The following is a 21,983-nucleotide window of genomic DNA, read 5'->3' as shown; positions in this document are numbered from 1 at the left end:
TTCTGAACCCAACCAACACACTTCCACGTGCTGAAGCGACACTTCCCACCACACCTGCAGAACAGGGGAGATTCCATAAAAAGTGATTTAATTCCCAAACAGTTGGTGTGAAAAGCAGCCACAGGCAATAATTTTGGGACTGCTACATGTACACCATGTGGGTTCAAACTGCTGGCCTCAGGGGCATTTTATTTCTTTTGCAATAACACCAGAATCGGGAAGAAGATGGGGAACTTGAATGTATTCTAGAAAAGCTACTAGCAATCACCTGGGGAGCAGTAAATGACACCTTTAAGCCAAGAAGCAGCTTTCTGTGGAGCCTGTCCTTGGCAGTAGGTGTCGCTGCAAGGCAGAAGTTCAGCAATTAGTAAATTATTGGGACGCAGACAAGAACAGAAGCAGGCAAAGATGTTTTGTGGTAGACAAGAAGAACATGCACTTTCCTGACAGCTGGTAAGCTGTACACTCGTCTTTTGCTAAGCTGCAAACATAATCAAACAGCAGATTGCTAGTACACACCTGCCTAAAAAAAAAGCATGGAAACTCTTACTATTAAGGTAACAGCTTGCATAGCAGCATTCTTTATGTTTAGTTTTCCACTTACTGAGTGCTCAGCCTTCTTGACACATTAAAGAGTTTACTGCTATTCAGTACAAACAGAACTCCATGCAGCACCTAGTGTTTTAATCCTCCAAGACTAGCTGCAAACTACTGAAATCGTGCCTTTAAGTTCTTGAAGTGGGCCTTTTAAAGATGAATAATGCATAAATTCCTGTCACTCTCGTGTCCAGCCATCCCAGGTTATGGATATTTCATCTTCTAGGGAGCAGTGTTAGCTGGGTTACACCCAGCACAAAACAAGAGGCAGACACCTCTGCTCAGCTCTTGTGTCATTTCAGCCACAGGCTGATATTAGGGATCACCATTTTTCACCCTCTTCAAGTCCTTTAGGATTCTGTAATGTTTTTCTCTTCACACTGCAGAGAAATTGCAGAGGCTGATGTCTCTGTGAGATGAGAAGGCTTTTTCCAGAAGAGTTTTCAGCCTGCTGTCAAGTAGTCTCTCCCTTCTACTCTTTCATGCCTGAAATATTAGCCTTCAGTTGCCACTAACACAAAAAAAACATTTTCTGCTACTGCATTGAGCCATTTTACAAAGAAACTGCCAGCTGAATTAAGAACTACTCTTTTGCTACAAGTCTAACAAGGCAAGAGAAGTATTTAAATAATGACAAGGCAAGAAAAATACTAATAGTCCAGAGATTCCTAGAATTAACTACAGTGCCATGATTTACTTTGAAAAGAGGGCTGTTGCTGCTAAGAACAGATCCTACAAGGTTCTGACTTCTTCAAATGGCTTTAAGCCAGAGATATAAAAGTCAGTACTCTTATAGCCACTACCAAAATCTAGTACTAAAGGTGCTAACTTAGTTTTAAAAGAACACTTAGAAAGCAGATATACACTATAGTAAGCAAAGGTTGTGCAGAGACCTGAAATGGGCACTGGGGCAAATCCTGAATGTGCTGAGTACCTGCGCTGTCAACCTGGCAGAAGGTGCAGATCAGCAGAACTGCTGAGCAAACTGAGCCAGGAGGGGTTTCCAGCCATTGCCTGGAAGAAAATAACTCAAAATTAAAATAAAAATAAATTAGAATTAAAATAAAAGTAAAATAGCTTTTCATCAAGGAATGCCCTTAAAGCTGCATGTAGAGCATACTTGGCGGGTTTTTTTGGTTTTGTTTCTTTAACAAACTGAAACCACTTCTGCATCAAAGGTTTTATGCTGTCCTCTCTGAGGCACACTCAGTTTTCCTGCAGGGAGAAGTATAAGAACTTGGAGTGTGAAAACACGAGTTAGTCCTCCTCCAATGAGGCATTGAGGTACTATTTCACACTGCCACCAAAGCTGATACCACCATGCCATGGTGGTAGCTAGTGACACTAAAAGAAAACAGACTGCGGGGCATCAGGCAATCAAAGTAATCTTTTACTATATCTTTTACTCTTCTTTCTTCTCTCTTCTCTCTCTCCGACCCCCACCCCACCACTTTAATATGAACAGGAGCTTGGCCTAAGACTTTTTGTGCTTACACTGACTGGCACGTGAACCCTCTCCAGGCACTACCTTAATAAAAGCAAGACCGACAAAGCAGAGAAAAAATGGGTAACATAATATCTACAAACACACAATACCCACTGGAAGCAACCTATAGGTTGCTAATGACAATCCCTAATGCAGCAGTACTTTCTTACTTATGTCTGTACAATATCTAATAAAAGAGAACCTCTGGGAAAGAAACTCATCATCTCCTTCTGTTCCTCTGCACAAGCAAGACCTCTTGTTTACCAGTTCAGCAAAGATCTGAGCTGTGACCAGAAAAAAAGGTGCCAAAATTATTTACTGCACTGTGAACTGTACCCAGAGTGTGAGTACCCAGCGAGGCAGGAGATGATGGGCTCATGGCTCTACTCCTGCAATAGTTTTCACCAGCATTACCTGGTCTGCGACCCAAGGAAGGTGTGCAGGGGTGGGTGCAGGCAAAGCAGGCACAGCAGAGCCCTGCAGACAGCGCTCAGGCATGGGGAATGGGACACTTGACTGCTATATCCATCTTAGCAGGCAGAGGTGAAGCCCAAACTCTGAAAATGCAGCCTGAACCAGGGGAGACACAACAGAAGCTTATATATACCTGCACTGTGAAGCAGCTTTACAGGGGGAAAGAAAACCCTGTAGACTGCAGTCAGGGAAGAATAGGGTTGTGAAAGGTTTTAGTTCCATAAAGCATAACATCAAGGTAATGATTACAGTCCAAACAGTCACCAATTTTATTTAAAAATTGAATTTTTAATGTCTTCCTTTTTTATTTTTTTAAAGATGAAAGAACTGCATGGCCTGTTAAATTTTGATTTTCTTTGGGCTTAAGAAATGGTCATCTGTATACATAACAGGCACATACTGCTTGCAATATTTCTCTGACAGACAAGGTTCAGGGAAATCTGTTGCAAAAACATACTTAGTAGTAGAATCAAAAACATTTTTAAACTGAATACTTCTGTTTTAAAAGGCATGACTTTTAGAGAAGTGTTTGTGGTAATGTATGGAAATGTAATCACAATGTAAGAAAAAAAGGAGAGTGTAATGTGTATGATGAGAAAGAAAGGATCACTGCTCTAAATGTTCAATATGCTCAGTACACTGTTGCTTGAAGTATTAAAGAATATTAAATTTCCACCTGGGTTTTTATTGACTATTTCATGGCAACATTAAACCAGTCTTTTTAGTAGTTTTGTCATTTAAAAATATTTTTCTTCTCCCCTTTTGTATAGTAGCATGGACTGTTTTAGAAACAGTCAGTTTTATGCAATCAAAGAGCAAAACAAACCCAAAAGCGAAATGAGACTTTGTTACTGTAATTGCCATATCAGAAATGTGCCTCAAGGGTGGCCAAGGGACCTTTAATGTTCTTGTGACATGGTTGATAGCTTGACCCATGTCCTGACCTGATTGGAGCTCCATAATAAAGTGAGCAGTGCTGTGCTAAATGTTATTCTCCTATAAGTTCGCTGTGTGAAGTTTCCAAGGTGTCCTACTGCTAGAACAGAGAAGTTTCAGCTTCAGCTCATGCGAATCCATACAGCTACAGCTACTTAAAATACCACTGCCGAGAGGCACATGTGCACTGTTTGCTCATACTGCACATCTTCAGCTCTCATTTTTAAGCCATCTGTTTATTGCACCAAAGTCCAAATGATTTTAACAAAGACAGAATGTTCAAACCAACAGTGAAAAGACAGCTGAAAAGTCCATAAATATGTATCTCAAATTTATCTGCCTAACCTGAAAAGACACGTTAATAAAATTTAGAAGGACAAATAAGGTACAAGAGGCTACAGACACATAATTTTTTTTCCCCACAAAATCATCTTAAAATATCCATTAAAACAAATCGTTCATTTCAACTCTATTTATGGGTATACATCATCTCTATCAGAAAGCTGCTATGCCCCTCACGATATGAACATCTGAGCATGTGTGGCCTTTAGTAACATCCATGGTACCTTTCTTTAGTGAGTTTTTAATGTTTTTTATGTTCAGTTGAGATCAGTTGCTTCAGCTGTGCCTTCTGCACACATTCACTAGTCTTCTCAGCAAGCATATACTCCTTTTACTCAATATTAATATAAATCAAATGCTTTTCTCATTTAAGTGTTAAATTTGGTGCCATAACTTGGCTACATAAATGCCAGAAGTCAAGAAGCACCAGAAATCACTGCTTCAGAACAAGCATTTTTCTTGCTATATTTGAGATACTACAAACTGAGCAATTTCTTTTTAGTCTTTAAGGTGCATTACAAATGATACTGCACCTCAGGTTCAGGAGAGTTGGATAAGCAAAACACTTTAAAAACAAGCAAATTATTACTAAATTGAAAGTGATTGGGAAATAAAATTGTATGTGCTATGAATTTTCTCACAGAAACTCTCCTTTGCTTTTCAAGTTAAAACTGAGCAATGAAAAACAGACTGAAGGATACATTCTATATCTTCTGAATGCAAAACTAAACAGTAATATCTGGGAAACAGCCAGAATCAAAATTCAACCAAAATTCTCGGTTTCTTCTGATAAGCTAAGCTATGGAGTTTGTTATTTGAATCAAGTGGTGGGATGTGATTGGATAAAGGAGGAAAGGAATTAATCCAATTCCACCAACTCTTCATTCAACACAAGTATTTTGCAAGCCTCAAATTACCCATGTGTGAACTCTATAGTACTTCTAGTTTTCACAGGGATGCCCCCAATCTCCCTTTCCACTTTATAATATTCAGCTCACCTTGAAGACAAGAGAGCTTGTCAAGCTACTATTAATACAGAAGGAAATGTTTAAATCTCACTCCTACTAATCAGATCTGAATAAATAAAAAGGCACCATTTAATCATTAACCTGAAACAAGAATGACGGTAATACAGGCACAGAGGAAGTCTAAGTAAATAATTTTATTTTTGTTTGGGTTTATTTTACCCACCCCCAACTTAAGGGGGACCATTAAAACCCACTTTAATCTACCATTTGAGAGTTATGTGTAATCCCAAATATATGAAAATAAATTCTTTATTCCACCTCTTCCTCCTCCATGCTCTTTGCTTTTATGGTGGTTGTAACTTTGCTACTCATAAAGAGTGACAGAGAATGCAGTCCAAATGCAGCAAAGTCAGCATTAACTAATAAAAGGGAATCTCATCACAGAAGGGAAAGTTATCAGCAAGCTTAAAACCCATCTAAAATTAACACACAAATCCACTTCCCAGCAGTCCTGCAGTACACTCAAAGCCAATTCCCTCAAGGATTGCTCAGCTTAGAAAAGGGGATAAGGGAAAAAGTGAGGAGAAATAAGTAAGGTGAGTGTCTCTGTGCATACATTTATGTACATAATTTATTATTAGCATAGTCACTGAGCAAGCAAATTCCTATGGGTTTAAATATAAAGCTTTAGCATGTTACTTCTTGTGAGTTTTAAATGTAGAGTTTCAACCTCAGCTTCCAAGTCGTTAATATAAGCATCTCAAGTAAGAAAATAAAAAATACATATATTAAGAACTAGATCAATGAGAACTTTAGTAAAGACCCATTCCAAAAGAAACAGGATAATCCAGAAAAGTTTAGCAGTCAAAAATTAATTTCCAAGTGAACGAAAATGGAAATTATTTTCTTAGCTCATGTAGATATAGCTGCATGCTTTACTGTCCTCTCTACTGGAACCTTCTACTATAATTCTGATACTCACTTCTTTGGGAGGGTAAGTCTTGACTCTACTAGAATCTTTAGGAAATATGCTAAATAAACAAAAAAAAACCAAAACAAAACTGAACAAAAAATACACAAAGCCAAGTTCTGCACTTTTTATTTATACATGTACATACAAATGAATTCTATGCTTATTAACATTGTATATACATATGCATTACTAAGTTAAAATATTTTTAGCATTCTTTCTAACAAGAGAAAATCCTTTCTATATTTATGTAAGCTACTTATGGAAGCAGAGACAGTTATTTATTGTCAATACAGTATCTTTTTCAACAGAAAATGTTATTTCAGAAATATTTTGATTAATCTTCTAGGTATATGGATCTTGATATTAACTGAGGTAAAATTCAAGGTAATCGATTATGCTAAACTATTTGAAGAGCACTGGTATAGCAATATTTATTTATGAAGCAGCAAAACAAGGAAAACAAAGCTCTCAAGTGAAAGATCTGCTTTTTCAACAGTGCTCCTGACAATTATTTTTGAATCATACATATTCAGTAGGGTGGTTAAACTCACCAGTGTGACACCAATCCACAAGAAAGGCTGGAAGAAGGATCCAGGAAACTGCCATCCTGTCAGGGAAGGCTATGGAACAGATTATCTTGAGTGTGAGCACATGGCACTTACAAGGTCAAACAGATCTTGGATCAGACCCAGCCAGCACAGGTTTAGGAAAGACACATCTTGCCTGAGCAGCCCCATCTCCTCACCAGGTGACCTGCCTGGTGGATGAAGGGAAGGATGTGGTTGCTGTCTAACTAGACATCAGGAAACTTTTTTAATATCTTTACCAATGATCTGGATGAGGGGGTTTAGGATTAAATCATAGATGACACCAAGTCAAACTGCTGGAGGGTAGGAAGCCTCTGCAGAGGGATTTGGATGAGCTGGACTGATGGGCCAAGACCAGCAGTATGAGGTTCAATATAGCCAAGGGCCAGGACACACACTTTGACCACAACAACCCCAGGCAGTGCTAAAAGGCTACTGCACACAGTGGCTGGAAACCTGGCTCTTGGGGAAGGACCTTGGGGTGTGGATCAACAGCAGCTGAACACGATCCAGTGTGTGCCCAGGTGGCCAAGCAGGCCAGTGGTATCCTGGCCTGTAACAGCAATAGTGTGGCCAGCAGGACCAGGCTAGTGATTGTCCCCTGTACTTGGCACTGGTGAGGTCGCATTTCAAATCCTGTGTTCAGTTTTGGGCCCCTCACTACAAGAAAGATATTGAGGTGCTGGAGCATGTCCAGAGAAAGGCAACAAAGCTGGTGAAGGGTCTGGGGAGTAAGTCTTATTAGGAGTAGCTGAGGGAGATGAAGTGGTTTAGCCTGGAGAAGAGAAAGCTTAGTGGAGACCTCATTACTCTCTGAAGCTACCTGAAAGCAGGTAGTAGCCAGGTGGGGGTCAGTCTCTTCTCCCAGGTAACAGGTGGCAGGATGAGAGGACATAACTCTCAAGTTGTGCTGGGGAAGGTTCAGGCTGGACATCAGGAACAACTTCTTTGTGGAAAGGGTTGTTAAACATTGGAATGGACTGCTCAGGCAGGTGGTGAGGTCAACACCTGGAGCTGTTCAAGAAACAACTGGAAGCAGCACTTCCTGCCATGGTCTAATTGATGAAGTGAGGATTGGTAGAAGGTAAAAGGTTAGACTCAATGATCTCAGAGGTCTTTTCCAACTTAAATGATTCTGTGATTCTGCTTATTAAAAGTTATTAAAAAATACTTTAAGCCATCAATACAAAAAGTTTCCCACACAGAGCAGTCACGATCAGTGGTTTCCCTACAACAGACATTTCCTCATGATGCAAGGGAGCAGAACTGGCTTAAAGGTGCACACCTCCAAAGGGTTCATTTTCAAGTAAAGCATTAACAAACTGCCACCACCACAAAGTCAAATTCAGGTCAGATCTTGAAAATCATTCACATTAGTACCATGTGCACACGTGCAGAGCCTCACGGAATCCTCCTTGGGATGATGTGGGTGGAGACCTCTGCTGTGGTCTGTAACTAACACATTGCCCAGAGCACACCGGCACAGAGGCCAAGTACTCAACACATGTTCCCGGATGAGGGCACAAAACACTCCAGTACCTAAGCAACCACCATCATTTCACACTTCGCCATACACATCAAACAAATGCCATCTTTAATTAAGGTCATGCTGGAGAAGCAACTCCAAGTCATTTTCATGCTCTCTAGCAAGCTTAGATGAACTATGCTCTCCATATGTGATTTGGAAGCAAGGGACAAGAATAAAAAAAGATCATCTATTATTAAGTTCAATAAAAACACATGAATGAGCATAGCTTCCAGAGCTGACTTAAAAACAAGTAATTTTTATGAGCTATAATGCCTGTTTAGGAAACTTGTTGTTGTTGTTAGAAAAAATAAATATTTATAACTACAACTCCAAAGCAAACCCTGTTAAGCTGAAACTTTCCCCATCCAGTGCAGTAGGATATTCTTACTGGGTGCCAGGGGAAAACAAAGCACAGTTAAGTCCCAAACATTGCTCACTCTTTCCTAGCTCTGCTGCCACAGCCACACAGTTAATATTTGGCTGCTGGTACTCTCTGATGGAGATGTGGTCATGCATCTTTTCCATTCCTTTCCTACTTCCCCCACCACATCATTCATTTCTGTGTCATGAACGTTTTGTTTGTTTGTATGAGCACAGAGCAAGTGAACTGAACCCACGTCGTCAATTAAACCAAAGTCAATTTGGAGAGAAATACAGAAGGTTAATTAACTGCTAATGATTTTGGCATTTATTTAGGTTAGTCCCTAAACTTAATTTATTGATGTGACAGTATATCAATGTGCCACTATTTATAAAAGACACTTGAAAAGCAAAAGGGTTGGTCATGCAACACTGAGGGCTGCACACTAAAAAAATGTACAGGTGTAATAAAAACTGTTTTAAAGTAGCACTCTCAGATTACAAACACTGAATTTCACACCTGAAACAACATATCGGAGGAGACTTGCTCTGAGAACCAGCTAAGCCTAACACAGCCACAGAATATTCTTCTCTGCTAGCCAAGTATAAGCAGTTGAGTTCCTAAATACAGCTTTAGAAATTTTGTGTCAGGCTGCCACTTCCAAAGCCCTCTCAGAGGTCATTTCATGGCATACCCTGATGCACTGTTTTTTTCATAGTTGCTGGTAGCACTGAAAATCAGGGACATGCAAAATCAATAGATTTGAATGAAAACTGCTCTTTCTATGAGTACAATATAAGCTATGGCACAGACAGTACAACCCAGAAAATTTACTTCAAGTTAACTTTCATGTAAGAAATTAAGCCAACTGTGACAACGGCATGAGAGGATAAACAAATATATGATTCTTTACCACTTTCAGTCACGGGTCAATCTTTTAGTCTGAAGTACTGCAGCACAGTCAGGTCAGGCTTCTCAGAAGCGCAAGTACAGATCACAGCATGAGTCAAGGAAAGCATTTCTTGTTGCTGAGGTGGGAAGGGAAAACAGCATGACTTGGATGAAAACCTGAAAGTTGGCTTTGCGTAGCATGTAGGATTTTAAAAAAAAGAGCAAAATTAAATCCAAAACTAAGTAAAACTAAGTTTATTCCACAAAGGAATACAGGAACTTTCTTACCAGACTTAATTTACCTTCTATCCACACAGGTCAAAGCTGAGATAAACAGGTAACACGCTGGTGCTCAACACAACATGGGGAGAAGAAATCACACTGCCATTCATTTATGCACCAAAATCTTAATTAAGCTTCTAAACAAGAGTCTTTTGAGATTCCAGCTTAAAATGCTGGAAGGCACATGTGAACGTGTCCTGTAATAAGGGTCGTGCAGAAAGAGTACAGGAGATATGCAACCTCAGGTAGAAACATTTGTCTGACTGCAGCCCTTTTCTCACTCTAAGACCAATATTGCAACTCCACATTGTAAATTCTAAAGGATCGACTCAATTATGAATACTGTAGTCAGGATATTCAAAGCAAACTAAAAAAATACTTTGGTGCATTTTAGCAGGCAATCTGCAGTGCAAATGCAGAAAGGGTAAGAGAGACTGAGATAGCAATCAGCATTTATTGCAGTAATCCAGTGGACTGAATAAAAGATAATTAAGTTAGTAGTGAACTTTCACCCAATCTGTTTGTCACTAACAGGCTGCAAACAAAACAAAGGTAAATGGAAGATGATGATAGGAAATCATTCTGTAAAGTACTTCAAGAATAGCCCCTATTGGTGCAGAACATATTCAAAGAAGTGTGGTTGCTCATCAAATGCCTTGAATCAAAGGGTAAATATGATTAATAAAAGTTGTTGTTATTAGGAAGAAGACCTCAGAGAAGAGGAGTTTTGCTTTGTGGAAAACAATTAAATTTGTAGCCAGGCCAAGAACCCCTGCGGGAAACCTACAAATGAGCAGAGCGACACTGGGAGAATCGGTGCATATGAGCTTGGAACACTGATCATGTGATTAACACACGGATAGCAGGAATATACACATTTCTATCAAAGCCTTCCTAGACAGACTATACCTATTTAAAAAGTACCTGAACACAAAGAATAACAAGCTTGCTTTTGCAGCATGTGGATGAAACTTTGAGTGCTGAGCTACAGTCCACCACTCTTTGACAGTTGTATTGCCTGTGTGACAAGTAATTTCACACCTTGACCTTTTATCGTCCTTCCAATTCAGAGTCCTTAAGTGACTATCCTAAGTAATAATAACAAATTAATGTTATTTAATATGCGCTGTTATGCAGCAATAATTACCCCTGAAACATGACACATACACAAAAAACTTTAATATATACCACGCCATAAACAAGTTTTTATTGGCCGGAAACTTGTGAAGGATTAGCGCTGCACCAAATGCAGCACAGGGACTGAACAGATTCCAGTTCTCATTTCATTCTGTGGTATCCCAAGGCAACTGTCAGGAGAGATTCAGATGCTTCTCTCACACTTATGGTTTCTACCTGTCAGCCACTGCAGCTTCAGTGTTGCTCCTGTGTTAGAGTGACACCACGCTACATGTAGCACCAACTGTGCTGCCACAGTCACACATTCTCCCAGCTGCTAAGAAAGCAGTGGTGGCTGCTTAAACCAAAGTGTTAGGTCATCCTGAAAATAAGGTGCACACCTGCTTACTTCTGTCTTCATTGTGAGAGGCAGAGTCACTGAGGGATCATTGCAATATTCAGTCTCATCATCCCTTAACTCCCTCAGAAACAGATGGATGATGCATCTTGTGGTGCTCTGCATAGAGAATTTGTGAGTTTGCTTGTCAGGTGAATGCAGGATTTTGTCTGAGTCAATCAGGAATAGATGTCACATATTACCATTCTCACATCACCTGAATGACAAATGACTGCAAAACTTTACTTCTCATCCTCCTATGGTGTCCCTGAACCCATAGCTACCCAAACCAACTTCTGGCTGTGCTGTGACACTTTTCTTCACATCTAATACAGGACACAGATGTGAGTGAAACAGAGCTACAAACCCAGAGAACAGCAACTGCTGTCTCGTTCCCTTCTGGAAATGGAGGCATGTGGAAGAAAAGACAAAGAAAAAAAGAGAAAAGGTTGCTTTCATGATTCCTATCCCCTCCTCTGCCAGCTGTCTCTGGTTAATTCTCTCCCTAAGAGAAATCCCTGAAGTTTTCACACTGGCCTTTTACATGCTGTTTTAACGTGGTTTAACTTAGCCTCTCAATACACCCCTGAGTGTTCCCAAGTTTCATGACATGTTGTAATAGTAGACAATAACATGTCTGAAAAGAAACCATGGTATAGAAAAGGTGAAAGTGCTTTGCTTGCAGCTTTCAGACATTATTTGATATTTTTTATTGATTCAGCCATGCAGAGCTCTGAGCTGCTATCAGACAGCAGCAACCACTCAAGGCCAACACCATAGAAATGGAAAATGTAGAAGCTTGAAGATCGTTTTTCCATTTTGAAAATCCTTCATTTCAAAACTCCATCCTCCTATTTGCAACAAGCTTATTTTGAAAACCAAAAGCCAGTTTTCACTTGCTGCTCCTGCCTCTTTTCTCCTTTTGATCACTGCACAGCAATAGCATTCCAGATCCATAGTCTTCAAATGAGTAAAGCTGATGCTTGTTTCTCCTCAGACCTACAGCAATAGTCAAATTGCTTTCTATCTTCCCTTTAAAGACAAATGAACAAAAACTCCCTAAAAATACTCCAAAGCAAAACTCTCACAAATCTTGGGGAGATAAATTATAAGAAGTTTGATTTGTCTCCCTCACTACAATGCATACTGCTTTCACTACTACTAAAACTACCTCCTTGCAAAATGATGAAAAGTGTATGAAGAAGGCTGTGGCAGAAATATGCACCCTACTTTTGAAGTTCAGTCAGCTGAGAAAAAACTGGCAGCCAAGCTTCAGAGGTAAGTGATATGGCTTTTGTCGTTACACTCACCTAGCCACCGTGCATATTATTTTCACTTTAAGAACTTATATCTCAAATGTTTAAGGAAGAAAAAAAATGAAAGGCCAGTAAATTTATCCTTAGCTGTAATTGAAACTTCAGACATGGTCAGGCAGCCAGCTCCACAGCAGCTGAAGCTCTCCTGGAGGGAGGAAATCAGACACTTGAAACTGCCTCAGCAACTAATATCTTTACATCACACAGCAATAAGAATGAAAACACATCATCCCCAAGGTATATCCTTTGACAGCATATAACTGACATATACTACCACTTGCTACAAATTAGTCATATAATACTTCTGTGCCCTCTGGACTTCTGATCCCAGTACCTTTAACAGATCCGTGACAGAAACGGAGAGCAGGAACCAGGACTCATCAGACTCCTCTCAGTGTTGCAGAACAGACATGAAGAAAAAGGAGAAGCCTGCAAAGATGTGTGACACTACAGCTCAAGAAGGTTTATTAATTGCAAAGCTATGCTGGCTCTGCAAGAGAGCATCACACACACCTACAGTCTTCCCACCACAGCAAAAGGTTTGATCAATCAGCAGTCAGCTCTGCCAGTCTATTTTAAAAAGTAGTATTATAGCATACAGATAGTCACCACAACTACCTCGTGATTTATTAGAAATTGCTACTGATTAAGATTTACTAGGATTTCTGTGGGTCCTTGAGAAGTAGCTTGAAATAGCACAGAAAGCTTTGAAAGCATGTATCCCTTTTCTTATACATGATAATAGCAAAAAGAACATGCACAGAAAGTTTCAGGTGGGGGCTAAGATTGGTAAAGAAGCAGAAACAAACATAGACTGATTATAGAAAAGACTGAGACTCTGCTCTCCAATGAAGCTCTCTTTCTCAAAACTGGCTGCTTATAATAATCTCTTAATGCTAATGAAACATTCCCCTTGCCCCTATATTAATTTTTTAAAATGCTACTCAACCCAAAGTTTGCTATTAACAATTTATTGCTAGGTACTAATCTTCCCTAATCAACACCAGCAGACACCTCCAGTTTCCTGAGTGAAAGCACATACTTGGAGGTTAAAGCTGGGGCTTTTCTGTCTCAATTGTTAGAGCACTTAGTATCCTCTGATCCTTTTGAAGATATCATCCACCTAAATTATTGATCGAAACACTGGCAGTTTTTTCATTCTCCTACTCTTCATATATCAAATGAAAGCAGCCTAATGGTATGTTGCAGATTTTGTTTTCTTACTTTTTATGAAAGACAGGGTGGCTTTTCTTGGCAAGAGATTTTAACCTGAGTTGCTGAATAAATCACAGAATGGTTGGAGTTGAGACAGACCTTAAAGATCTTCTAGGTCCAACCCCCATGCCATGAGCAGGTACACCTTTCACTAGATCCGGTATCTCAAAGTCCTATCCAACCTGGCTTTGAGCACTTCCGGTGAAGAGGCACCCACAACTTCTTCGGACAAACTGTTCCAGTGCTAAATCACCCTCCAAGTAAAATGTTTCTTCCTAATATCTAATCTAAACCTGCCCTCTTTCATTTAAAACCATTGCCACTTGTCCAGTACCTATCTGCCTTTATAAAAAGTCCCTCTCCCTCTTTTTTTTTACACCCCCGTAAAGTACTGGAAGGCTGCAATGAGGTCTCCCTGAGGCCTTTTCTTCTCCATGCTGAATGACATGAATTTTAAGCCAGGGGAAAGGAGAAGACCAAGAAGACAGAGCTGGCATCCAGAGCTGAAAAAGTTCTTGCAGAGAAACTGGGTAGTTAGTCCTCTTATTGCTCAAAAGTGAGGAACAAGATACTACATTAGCACTTTTTATACCATGTCCCTTTACACCATGTCCAGACAGAAAAATGGGGTTATATGGTAACAAACATATATAAAAGCATGAAGAAAGTATTCTCCATGGGACTTGCACCTCTGGCATATGCTTCACTATCTTTAGTTCTTTCAGCTGCAGAAATTCAGGGACAGATACATAGGGGAGTAGCTGTGAAAATGAGCTAGCACTCAAACTTTCATAGCAGGTCCCATCGTTCAAAGATTCTCAGTAGCAGGGAAAGAAAATAAATAAATTGAATAAAAAGCTCCCAACAGGTAATACATGCTTTTACACCCAAAGGCAGTGGTCATGCTTGAAGTGTGTCCTGACCCAGCATGACAAGTGAGCATGTTTGCTCCCCAAATAGATTTTTCTCTTCAATAGGGGCACATGACAGCCAGTAAGCCAACTAACGCAGAAGCTGATAACTTAGGAACAACATATATGTGAACTGGATAAAACAAGACAAGATGCCAACAAGATATTCAGCTGTTACACTTAACTACTGATATCTACAAATGTCAATTATATACATATTCAAGCTCATACTAACACCACAGCATTTCGAGCTCTCAAGGCACCTTGTGGTGGAAGGTCTGTGGATGCTTAACAAGACAAATGCAGCCTGTTTGCTCCGGCTGCTCTAAATACACAGTGAATTTCCCCAGGTCCTCATTTTAATCTCAGACTTGGTTTTTTTTTCCTGCAGACAGCCATCTGCTCCTATCATTAGCATGTTTCTCTGCATCTAAGGACAGGAAGCCTTTAAGATACAAGTTTTTCCAGACTTTTCCAGAAGCATGGAAGTGCTTCTTCCATGTTTGCCCCTGTCTTTGTCCTCAAGGATAGAAAGTGTTGATGAGAAGAGTGCAAGGTGCTGTGGGTACTAGCAGGAACATGCAAGTTCTGCTTTAGCCTTGAGTACAAGAAAAACATCCAATTCCTCAAAGACAGCAATTTTTTGTGCATTGGAGATGGCTCAGAGACAGTTTTCATAACTTTCCTGATTTCACTGCTCATGTTTTCTACCCTTTACCCCATCTCTTTTTCTCCGATAATTTTATACACCCATTTTGATAGTCCCTCAAAAGATATTAAAGCAGAAAGCAAGTTTTAGGTTTCCTCAATATCATATACCCGGTTTGATCTTAGAAATAATCGGAGATTTTACACCATGTTACATATCCAGTGCCAACATCTGTATACACAGAGCCCTGCTTCTTGTCAACCAGCCTCCACATTGGCAACACTTGTACCCAAAAGATAAATGGCAAAGTCAACACCAAAAACTGAGTATCTCCCTGCATATCCCTGGCATTAGGCCAAAGAGCAATTATTCCAGTATGTTCCCACATTTCAAACCTATGTACAGTTTCAAGTAAGAAATTGCCAGTCATCATCACTCTTATGGAACTGAAGGTTCCATTGGAATCCATTCTTCATTGAAAACACTTGATATATTGGTTACTGTGTATGTAAAAAACATAAAACTTCTCTGAAATACATCTCAGCTAAAGCACAATCCCCCCACCCCTACCAAAGCCAAATACTTTGTTCTTTGCATGTTCTGAAATGTCTTTTCAGCAGTGCCAAATCTGAACTCTCCTCACATCAGAAATTCCTAGAACACTACCAGTTGGAGACAAGCAGGAATATGCCTTTTTGTTGCTCACTCTGCACGTATTTCTGATACCACTGAATGCTTATGACCAAATTTTGTTTAACACTATCATGCAACCACAAAAGACCCCTAAAATTCCTCTGAGACAATTATGGAAAATATAAGTAAATGCAAGACAGTTTAGAGTTAAAGCATTCAAGCAATCAGAATTACAGAATCTAGATCTAATACTTGAAATAAATATTAACAAAGAAATGCACTGTCTTAGTCCTAATATAAATGTTTGCTTTAATTGTGCCATGCTATTTAGACTATTTATATTTATATGTTATAATTAAAATTTAGTGCTTGGCATAAACTAGGAGGTTTGAATTGATTACTCCTTATATCACCGCACATATTTTATTACATAACTGGCTAAGATTTACTTACTTATGTAGTATCTAGCTGAAAACCTGGGTACTTCCTCTAGAAGAGAAAGGCTATAATTTTTGTTTGCTTTTGTCAGCTAGCTATACTATATGGTATTCCCATGGATGCTCATATTTCCTGATGTTACTATTTTTAATGCCATTCATAAACTGAGATCATGTGGATGCCATCAGTAAAGAATCAGGTCACCAGTTCAGTCTGGCCATATACTCAGGTTGGAAGCGGGATGAAGATGTCTGTAATCTTCTGCTTCTATTATTACAATGAGAACCTGCACAGTTGCCTTCTGTCACATGAGAAACATTTATAATATTCTCACTCCTTCTCTTCTATGTTGCATTTCTGGCAGAATTGACTATTTGAGCTAATACCACATCTGGGAGCCAGAATTTGTTTTATCCAAGTTCCATTAAACTTGCTTCCTACACAAATCAGATTGACTGAATCACTCATTACATTTATATTAGATCTCATACTCACTTATTCAGCATTGGCTTTTTATATAGCTAACTGAAATTTAGTCCCTTTGTACAGCCATTATGATGTTCCCATGAAGATTACAGCATAAGTGGAAGCAATAGGGTATTAGCACACTCTACAACTCACTCCATCAATTTATGTACTGAATATGAATTTGGAAACTCCCATGAACTTTAATGTGTACTATGTACACAAACATCTACTGTCCTGACAAGTTATTTAGCCTCCTTAAATTGCAAAGGCATAAATCATCTGCTTCAGCCACAGAAAACCCAGAGAACTCAGAATTACTGAAATAAGTGGAATTTGTATTTCCTATGCAATTTTACACAGATGGCCCACAGAAGTTATGATAGATACAACCAGCTAGAAATGGTGAGCTTCGTGCATGGTCAGTAGACTGACTGTAGCCCCACTTTTGGCAAAAAATATGATTAATTTATGCACAAATGCACATTTTTATATTGTGCATATTAAGCATTCATTTCTGAGGTCTAGGTTGTGGGTTTGTTTTTTTTTTTTTAGGAACACTAAGAGCCCTCTATACTCAATAATATTAGTGAAGAACTATTAAGATGCTTTGTGCTGCTACCAAGAAACCAAATGAATTAAGGTCAAAAAACCAAAGATGATGCTCTGCTAGCCGTTTCAATTACTAGAATAAGCAGAAAGAACCAGAATGAGTCATTCCTTCAGTAACACATTTTGGCACATTTAGTAGATATACAACAACTTCCTTTCCCCCCCATTTATCTCCTTCAATCCCTATATTTATTTCAAAAGAGTTTATTCATTGCAGATTAGGTTTTGACATTCTTGTGAGTCTCGGTCAATTCAGTGATAATGCTGATAACATACATTCTGTATTCACTTACATATATAAAATGTACATAAGCTAAACCAAGATAATTGAAAAGTAGTTGTATTTTCACAAACACCCTACTCACTGCTCTAACATCTCTTCTACATTTCCAGAGAAGAGGAGCATTTGATTGATTTATACCTCACTTTCAAATCCTCTTGTCACCAGGCAAAATGCTGTAGATGAGTCTTAGTGCAAGAAAAAGAAAAATCTTGACTAGAAGTTCTTCTATGGTTTTGAGTCTGAAAGTTGTGATAATATCTTCATAACTCTGATAAAATTAATTACTATACTGCAAAGTTGCAATTTTGCAGATATTATTCAGTGAATCTGAAAAACACCTTCCGCAACACCTACATCTACTAACATGTTTCTTTCTTAACACCACACTATAAGCAGGTGTTTTCCTCCAATGGTTCAGTAATATTTCTAGTACTCAGCGGGACATACCACCTTTTTGAGAACTAACAGGCTAAAATGATGCTCTTTTAGTAATGATATTAGCTGTTCAATGCCAAGGTCCAGCCTCATTGCTGCTCGGTTTACACCACTCTGTCAGGAAAAGGTGGACATATTAAAGGGATTATTCTCTTCTTAGTCTTAAAGAAGAAAAATTCCCTCAGGAGTGACAGCCTTATTACTGCACACATACAGGTGCATGATAGCTGCTGGTGAAGCACAGCTTTGCCAGCCCCATGAGAATCAAGAATTCTTTAGAGGTTAAATTTCCAGCTGTAGCTACTTGCAACAGACTCTCGACAGGGGAGTAAAATCTATTTTAATTTTAAGTGGAGAAGACTCAGAATGGAGACTGAAGGAGGAGAAGGAAAGATAAGAGCTCCTTCTGGGTTTGGCTGCCAGCAAGGTCAGAGCAAAGAGAGGTACACAACATCAGCAATGCAAAACACTCAACTCCAGAAGCCACTTCCCTCGCTGATCTGCACTTGAGTCTTCAAAAATCATCCCAGGTAACATCTTCTCATTCACTGCCTGGTTTGAGACTTACAGCTTGAAAGGATGGCATTTTAGAAGCAGAGTGAATTAGAAAAAAATTATTTTTTGCTATGTCTTAGTTTTGTTACGTGTGATTTTATATATTAAGAACACACAAAGCCTTTTTCATTCAAAGCAACAACATCAGGAAATCCAGGCAAAGTACCATTCCCCCTTGCTCCATAGCTCTGAGGGGTCCAAGTGAGCACAACCAGTCACTCTTCTGAGTGTAGCACATTGTCTGACACACTCATACAGCTTCTGCCAAATTCAGCCACTGAATGAAAGTGCTAGAACACATTTAAAATAATAAAGTACGGTCAAAGTGAGCCAAGAGGGGAAATAAAATTTTCATGTGAGACATTCCAGTGGGCAATAGCAAATTTAAGGGCCTGTCCATCAAATGACCACCAAAGGAGCAATTCTCTACTATGCATAGAATCATATTAAGTTGACTATTTTTTATATCTACTGGCAATTAATAAATCTTCAGATAGCACACAAGCATTTTTCTCTTGCACAGTCAAACCCCTAATGAACTGTGCAATCTCTTTGGATTTCCCCCCCAAAAAATTTAACCCGCAGAAACACAAAAGAAAGAGACAGAGACCAATCACATCCCACATTTTCTACTATGCTAGTAGTTCACTACTAGTAGAAATTAAAACAAAGCACTTCCAGATTTCACCTGAACGAAAAAAAATTATTTTATTAAAAAAAGAAAAAAGGGAAAACCCAACTCTCCTCCTACGAAGGGCATACTCGGTTTTAGTTAAACTACAGAAGCACAACAGTACATGCCATATCAGGGTATTTCCTTAGCTAGGACTGGCACCAGCCCTCCATTCTCTGTGCCCTAACTTCAGTTTTCACTTTTCTTCACAGAATTAGAAAGAAAAGGAGTAAGTAATCAGGGATACATACCATCAGTTTGGTTTTGTTTTGTTTGTTTTGCTTTTTTTTTTTTTTTCACTACAAGGTTTAGTTTTGCTAAGGAAGGCTTTTGTAGAATGGAGAAAAATCAATCCGATAATGTACAGTAATACACAACAATATCTAAAAGCCTATATTATTGTACTCAATTATATTATTGTCTCCTAACCTCCATTAAGATCTCCTGGTACGGGTTTTAATTATTCCCAGCAACAATTAATGAGATCAGAGACAAAAAAAACCCTAAAAGATAGATAAGTCTTCTTTTAGATTAGAAAGGTTTTAAAAGGGAGCTTTCTACTTCATCTCAGGAAAAGAGAGCTCTTCCTTCTTTTTCTTCTAAAGAGAACATGCACATAATTGTTATGGGTTTTTGTTGCCATTGGTCAGGTTACACAAAACTTCATTACAATACTTCACTCTCTCTATCCACTTGCACTTAGTACACATTGATTTTCATCCCATCTTTTTAAAGGAGGGTCAGCCATCACAGCTGTGTTTTATTTATTTTATCAATACTGGTGTGAACATGTATCACATTTGAGAAAAGCAATAAAGGATGGGCTGTCTGCTAACTGTTACAGAGGAGAGTGAGGAAGGAAAATGGCAACCATGCAATGCTGGTAGTTCTCTTGAGGCATAAAATTTCTAAAATCTCTTTTATGTAGCTGACAATGTGTTTTGTACAAGATGGGTCTTCTGGTGTCCAGTTGAAAACTTATGCTGTAATTTCAGTGAGACACTAGGTGAGAAACTAGTGTTAACACCACCCTCTCTTTCTTTCAACTAGCTACCTATATTCACAAGGCCTAGTGCACCTTATTATTTTGATACTTCTATCCTTCTCTCAACATAAATATAAATTTATCAATCAATTCAAAACTTGTTTAGAAAGAAAAATAGCATAATTACATATTTCTTACATGATGTAAATTTACATGGACATAGAAGGAAGAGGCTATTCTATTAATTCTCAGCAGTTAACAGTAGCTGGCAAAAAGAACTTCAACATCATCCCCACACACAGGTACAGTGCAGCTTGGCTGGTCTAGTCTTGTGGACTGGTCACCTGGACTAGTCTTGTGGAGCAACAGAATTGTTTATGTGAAAGGATGACTGTGGTATGGTCAAGGGCAGGTTGTAGATCATGCTCTGCACTGAGCTATGGCCAGATCAATCCAATGTTTTACTCTTCACCGTAACTGCAATGTTCCTGGACAGACAACTTTGTGGGGAACTCTTATTTAATTTTCTTTAACAGACATATATCAGGCAGTGTTATCCAGTATTCAAAAAATATCCATGTTGCCAGACTTCCTTCTCATTTTGCACTGGCATTCACTAACAATGAACAATTAAGGAAAAAGTGCTGTATCTGTAAATAAACAAGCTAGGTTCCTTTACAGCCTGCTCATTTGTTTGATTTCAGTTATCATTAGCCTGTCCCAGACTGCAAATTTTATTTGACATTATGAAGAATCTTTTAATGTATTGCCTAGTGGCTTTTCACAGCTTAAATTTATTTTTGGCATTAAGCAACCACTAGTCAAAATACAAGTATCTAAATTATTAACATTTCCAGGTTGGAGAAACTTAACGTCATTTAAAGGGGAATATCTTGCAATTCTTGTCTTAGTTGTGGGTTTTAGATATTTTATTATTTGTTGATTATTTAAATATATATAATATATAATATGTAGAAATTTTCCATGGCTATAAGTTGCTTAGTAATGGAAATGACCTGGCCCAAGGAAGAAGCACTTTAGAAAGCTTTTCAACAAAAGAATATTCCACAAGTGGATATAAGGGTTGCTAGTGTATGGAAAGTCTAATGCTACCCTGCCCCAATATGGACATAAGAGAAAAAATAAATGAAAACTGTACATTTCTATCCATTGAAATACATAATTTTTAAAATCTGGGTACCTCAAGCACCACTGACTTAGTAAGCAGATAAATTATTTAAAGTTAGAAATTTTCTAGGTAATTACTGAACTCATTATATGTGTATTTGTGGACAAGAGTTTGCACTATCCATTTTGCCAAAATATTTTTTACAAATGCAGGAATATGAAGTGCTATATTAAGTATTTGCACAAGTTCTGACCTGCCAGTGTTCCAACTCAGAAGCTGCTGAAGTCACCCAAGCACCTGCCAAAATTGCAGGACTGGTGCAACAGGGAACTGAAGTGTAAATTTGATCACAGCACTCACAGCACTCTTTGCGTATGATTAGCCTTTACCCCAACAAGCCTGTCTTTCATAATCACCAACACCTTGTTCTTGTGTAAAATGACCATCATCTATCAGCATCAGACAAACTCATTTAATATTTTACTGAGTTAATCCAAGTGCATAAATAATCTACACACACTTCCCTCATCATGGAGGTAAGGCAGATGCAAATTTGTGAATAATTATGGTTGCATAAATTATGGTTGCATATACTGCAACAAGATAACCATAAAAGCCCAATTAGTTCATTCATGATTTCCCTGTGGGAAATCTGTTCATTTTTGGAGGAAAGATTGTGCTTCTTTATAGAGGGTGTAAGCATTATTTTAAAGTGGGCATTAAAACTCACACCCATTGTAATAAAT

At 38.7% G+C, this 21,983-nt stretch overlaps 1 protein-coding gene across 4 annotated transcripts in view; it reads right to left on the bottom strand.

Annotated features, from left to right (window-relative positions):
* Nucleotides 1-21,983, bottom strand: part of TPK1 (thiamin pyrophosphokinase 1) — a 296,432-nt gene that overhangs the window by 200,270 nt on the left and 74,179 nt on the right. Inside the window, exon 3 of one of the 4 annotated variants that reach the window (XM_058832786.1) lies at nt 1,532-1,611. The exons of 2 other annotated variants lie outside the window; for them this stretch is intronic. In XM_058832786.1, coding sequence (XP_058688769.1) covers nt 1,532-1,611 — 80 coding nt within the window. Of the gene's footprint in view, nt 1-1,531; nt 1,612-6,327; nt 6,472-21,983 lie in introns of those variants that run through there. One more of the 4 variants, XM_058832789.1, reaches the window with a different exon arrangement.

This window comes from Poecile atricapillus, chromosome 2 (assembly GCF_030490865.1).
Source record: "Poecile atricapillus isolate bPoeAtr1 chromosome 2, bPoeAtr1.hap1, whole genome shotgun sequence".
NCBI lineage: Eukaryota > Metazoa > Chordata > Aves > Passeriformes > Paridae > Poecile > Poecile atricapillus.
This window is presented reverse-complemented; position numbering and strand designations above follow the sequence as displayed.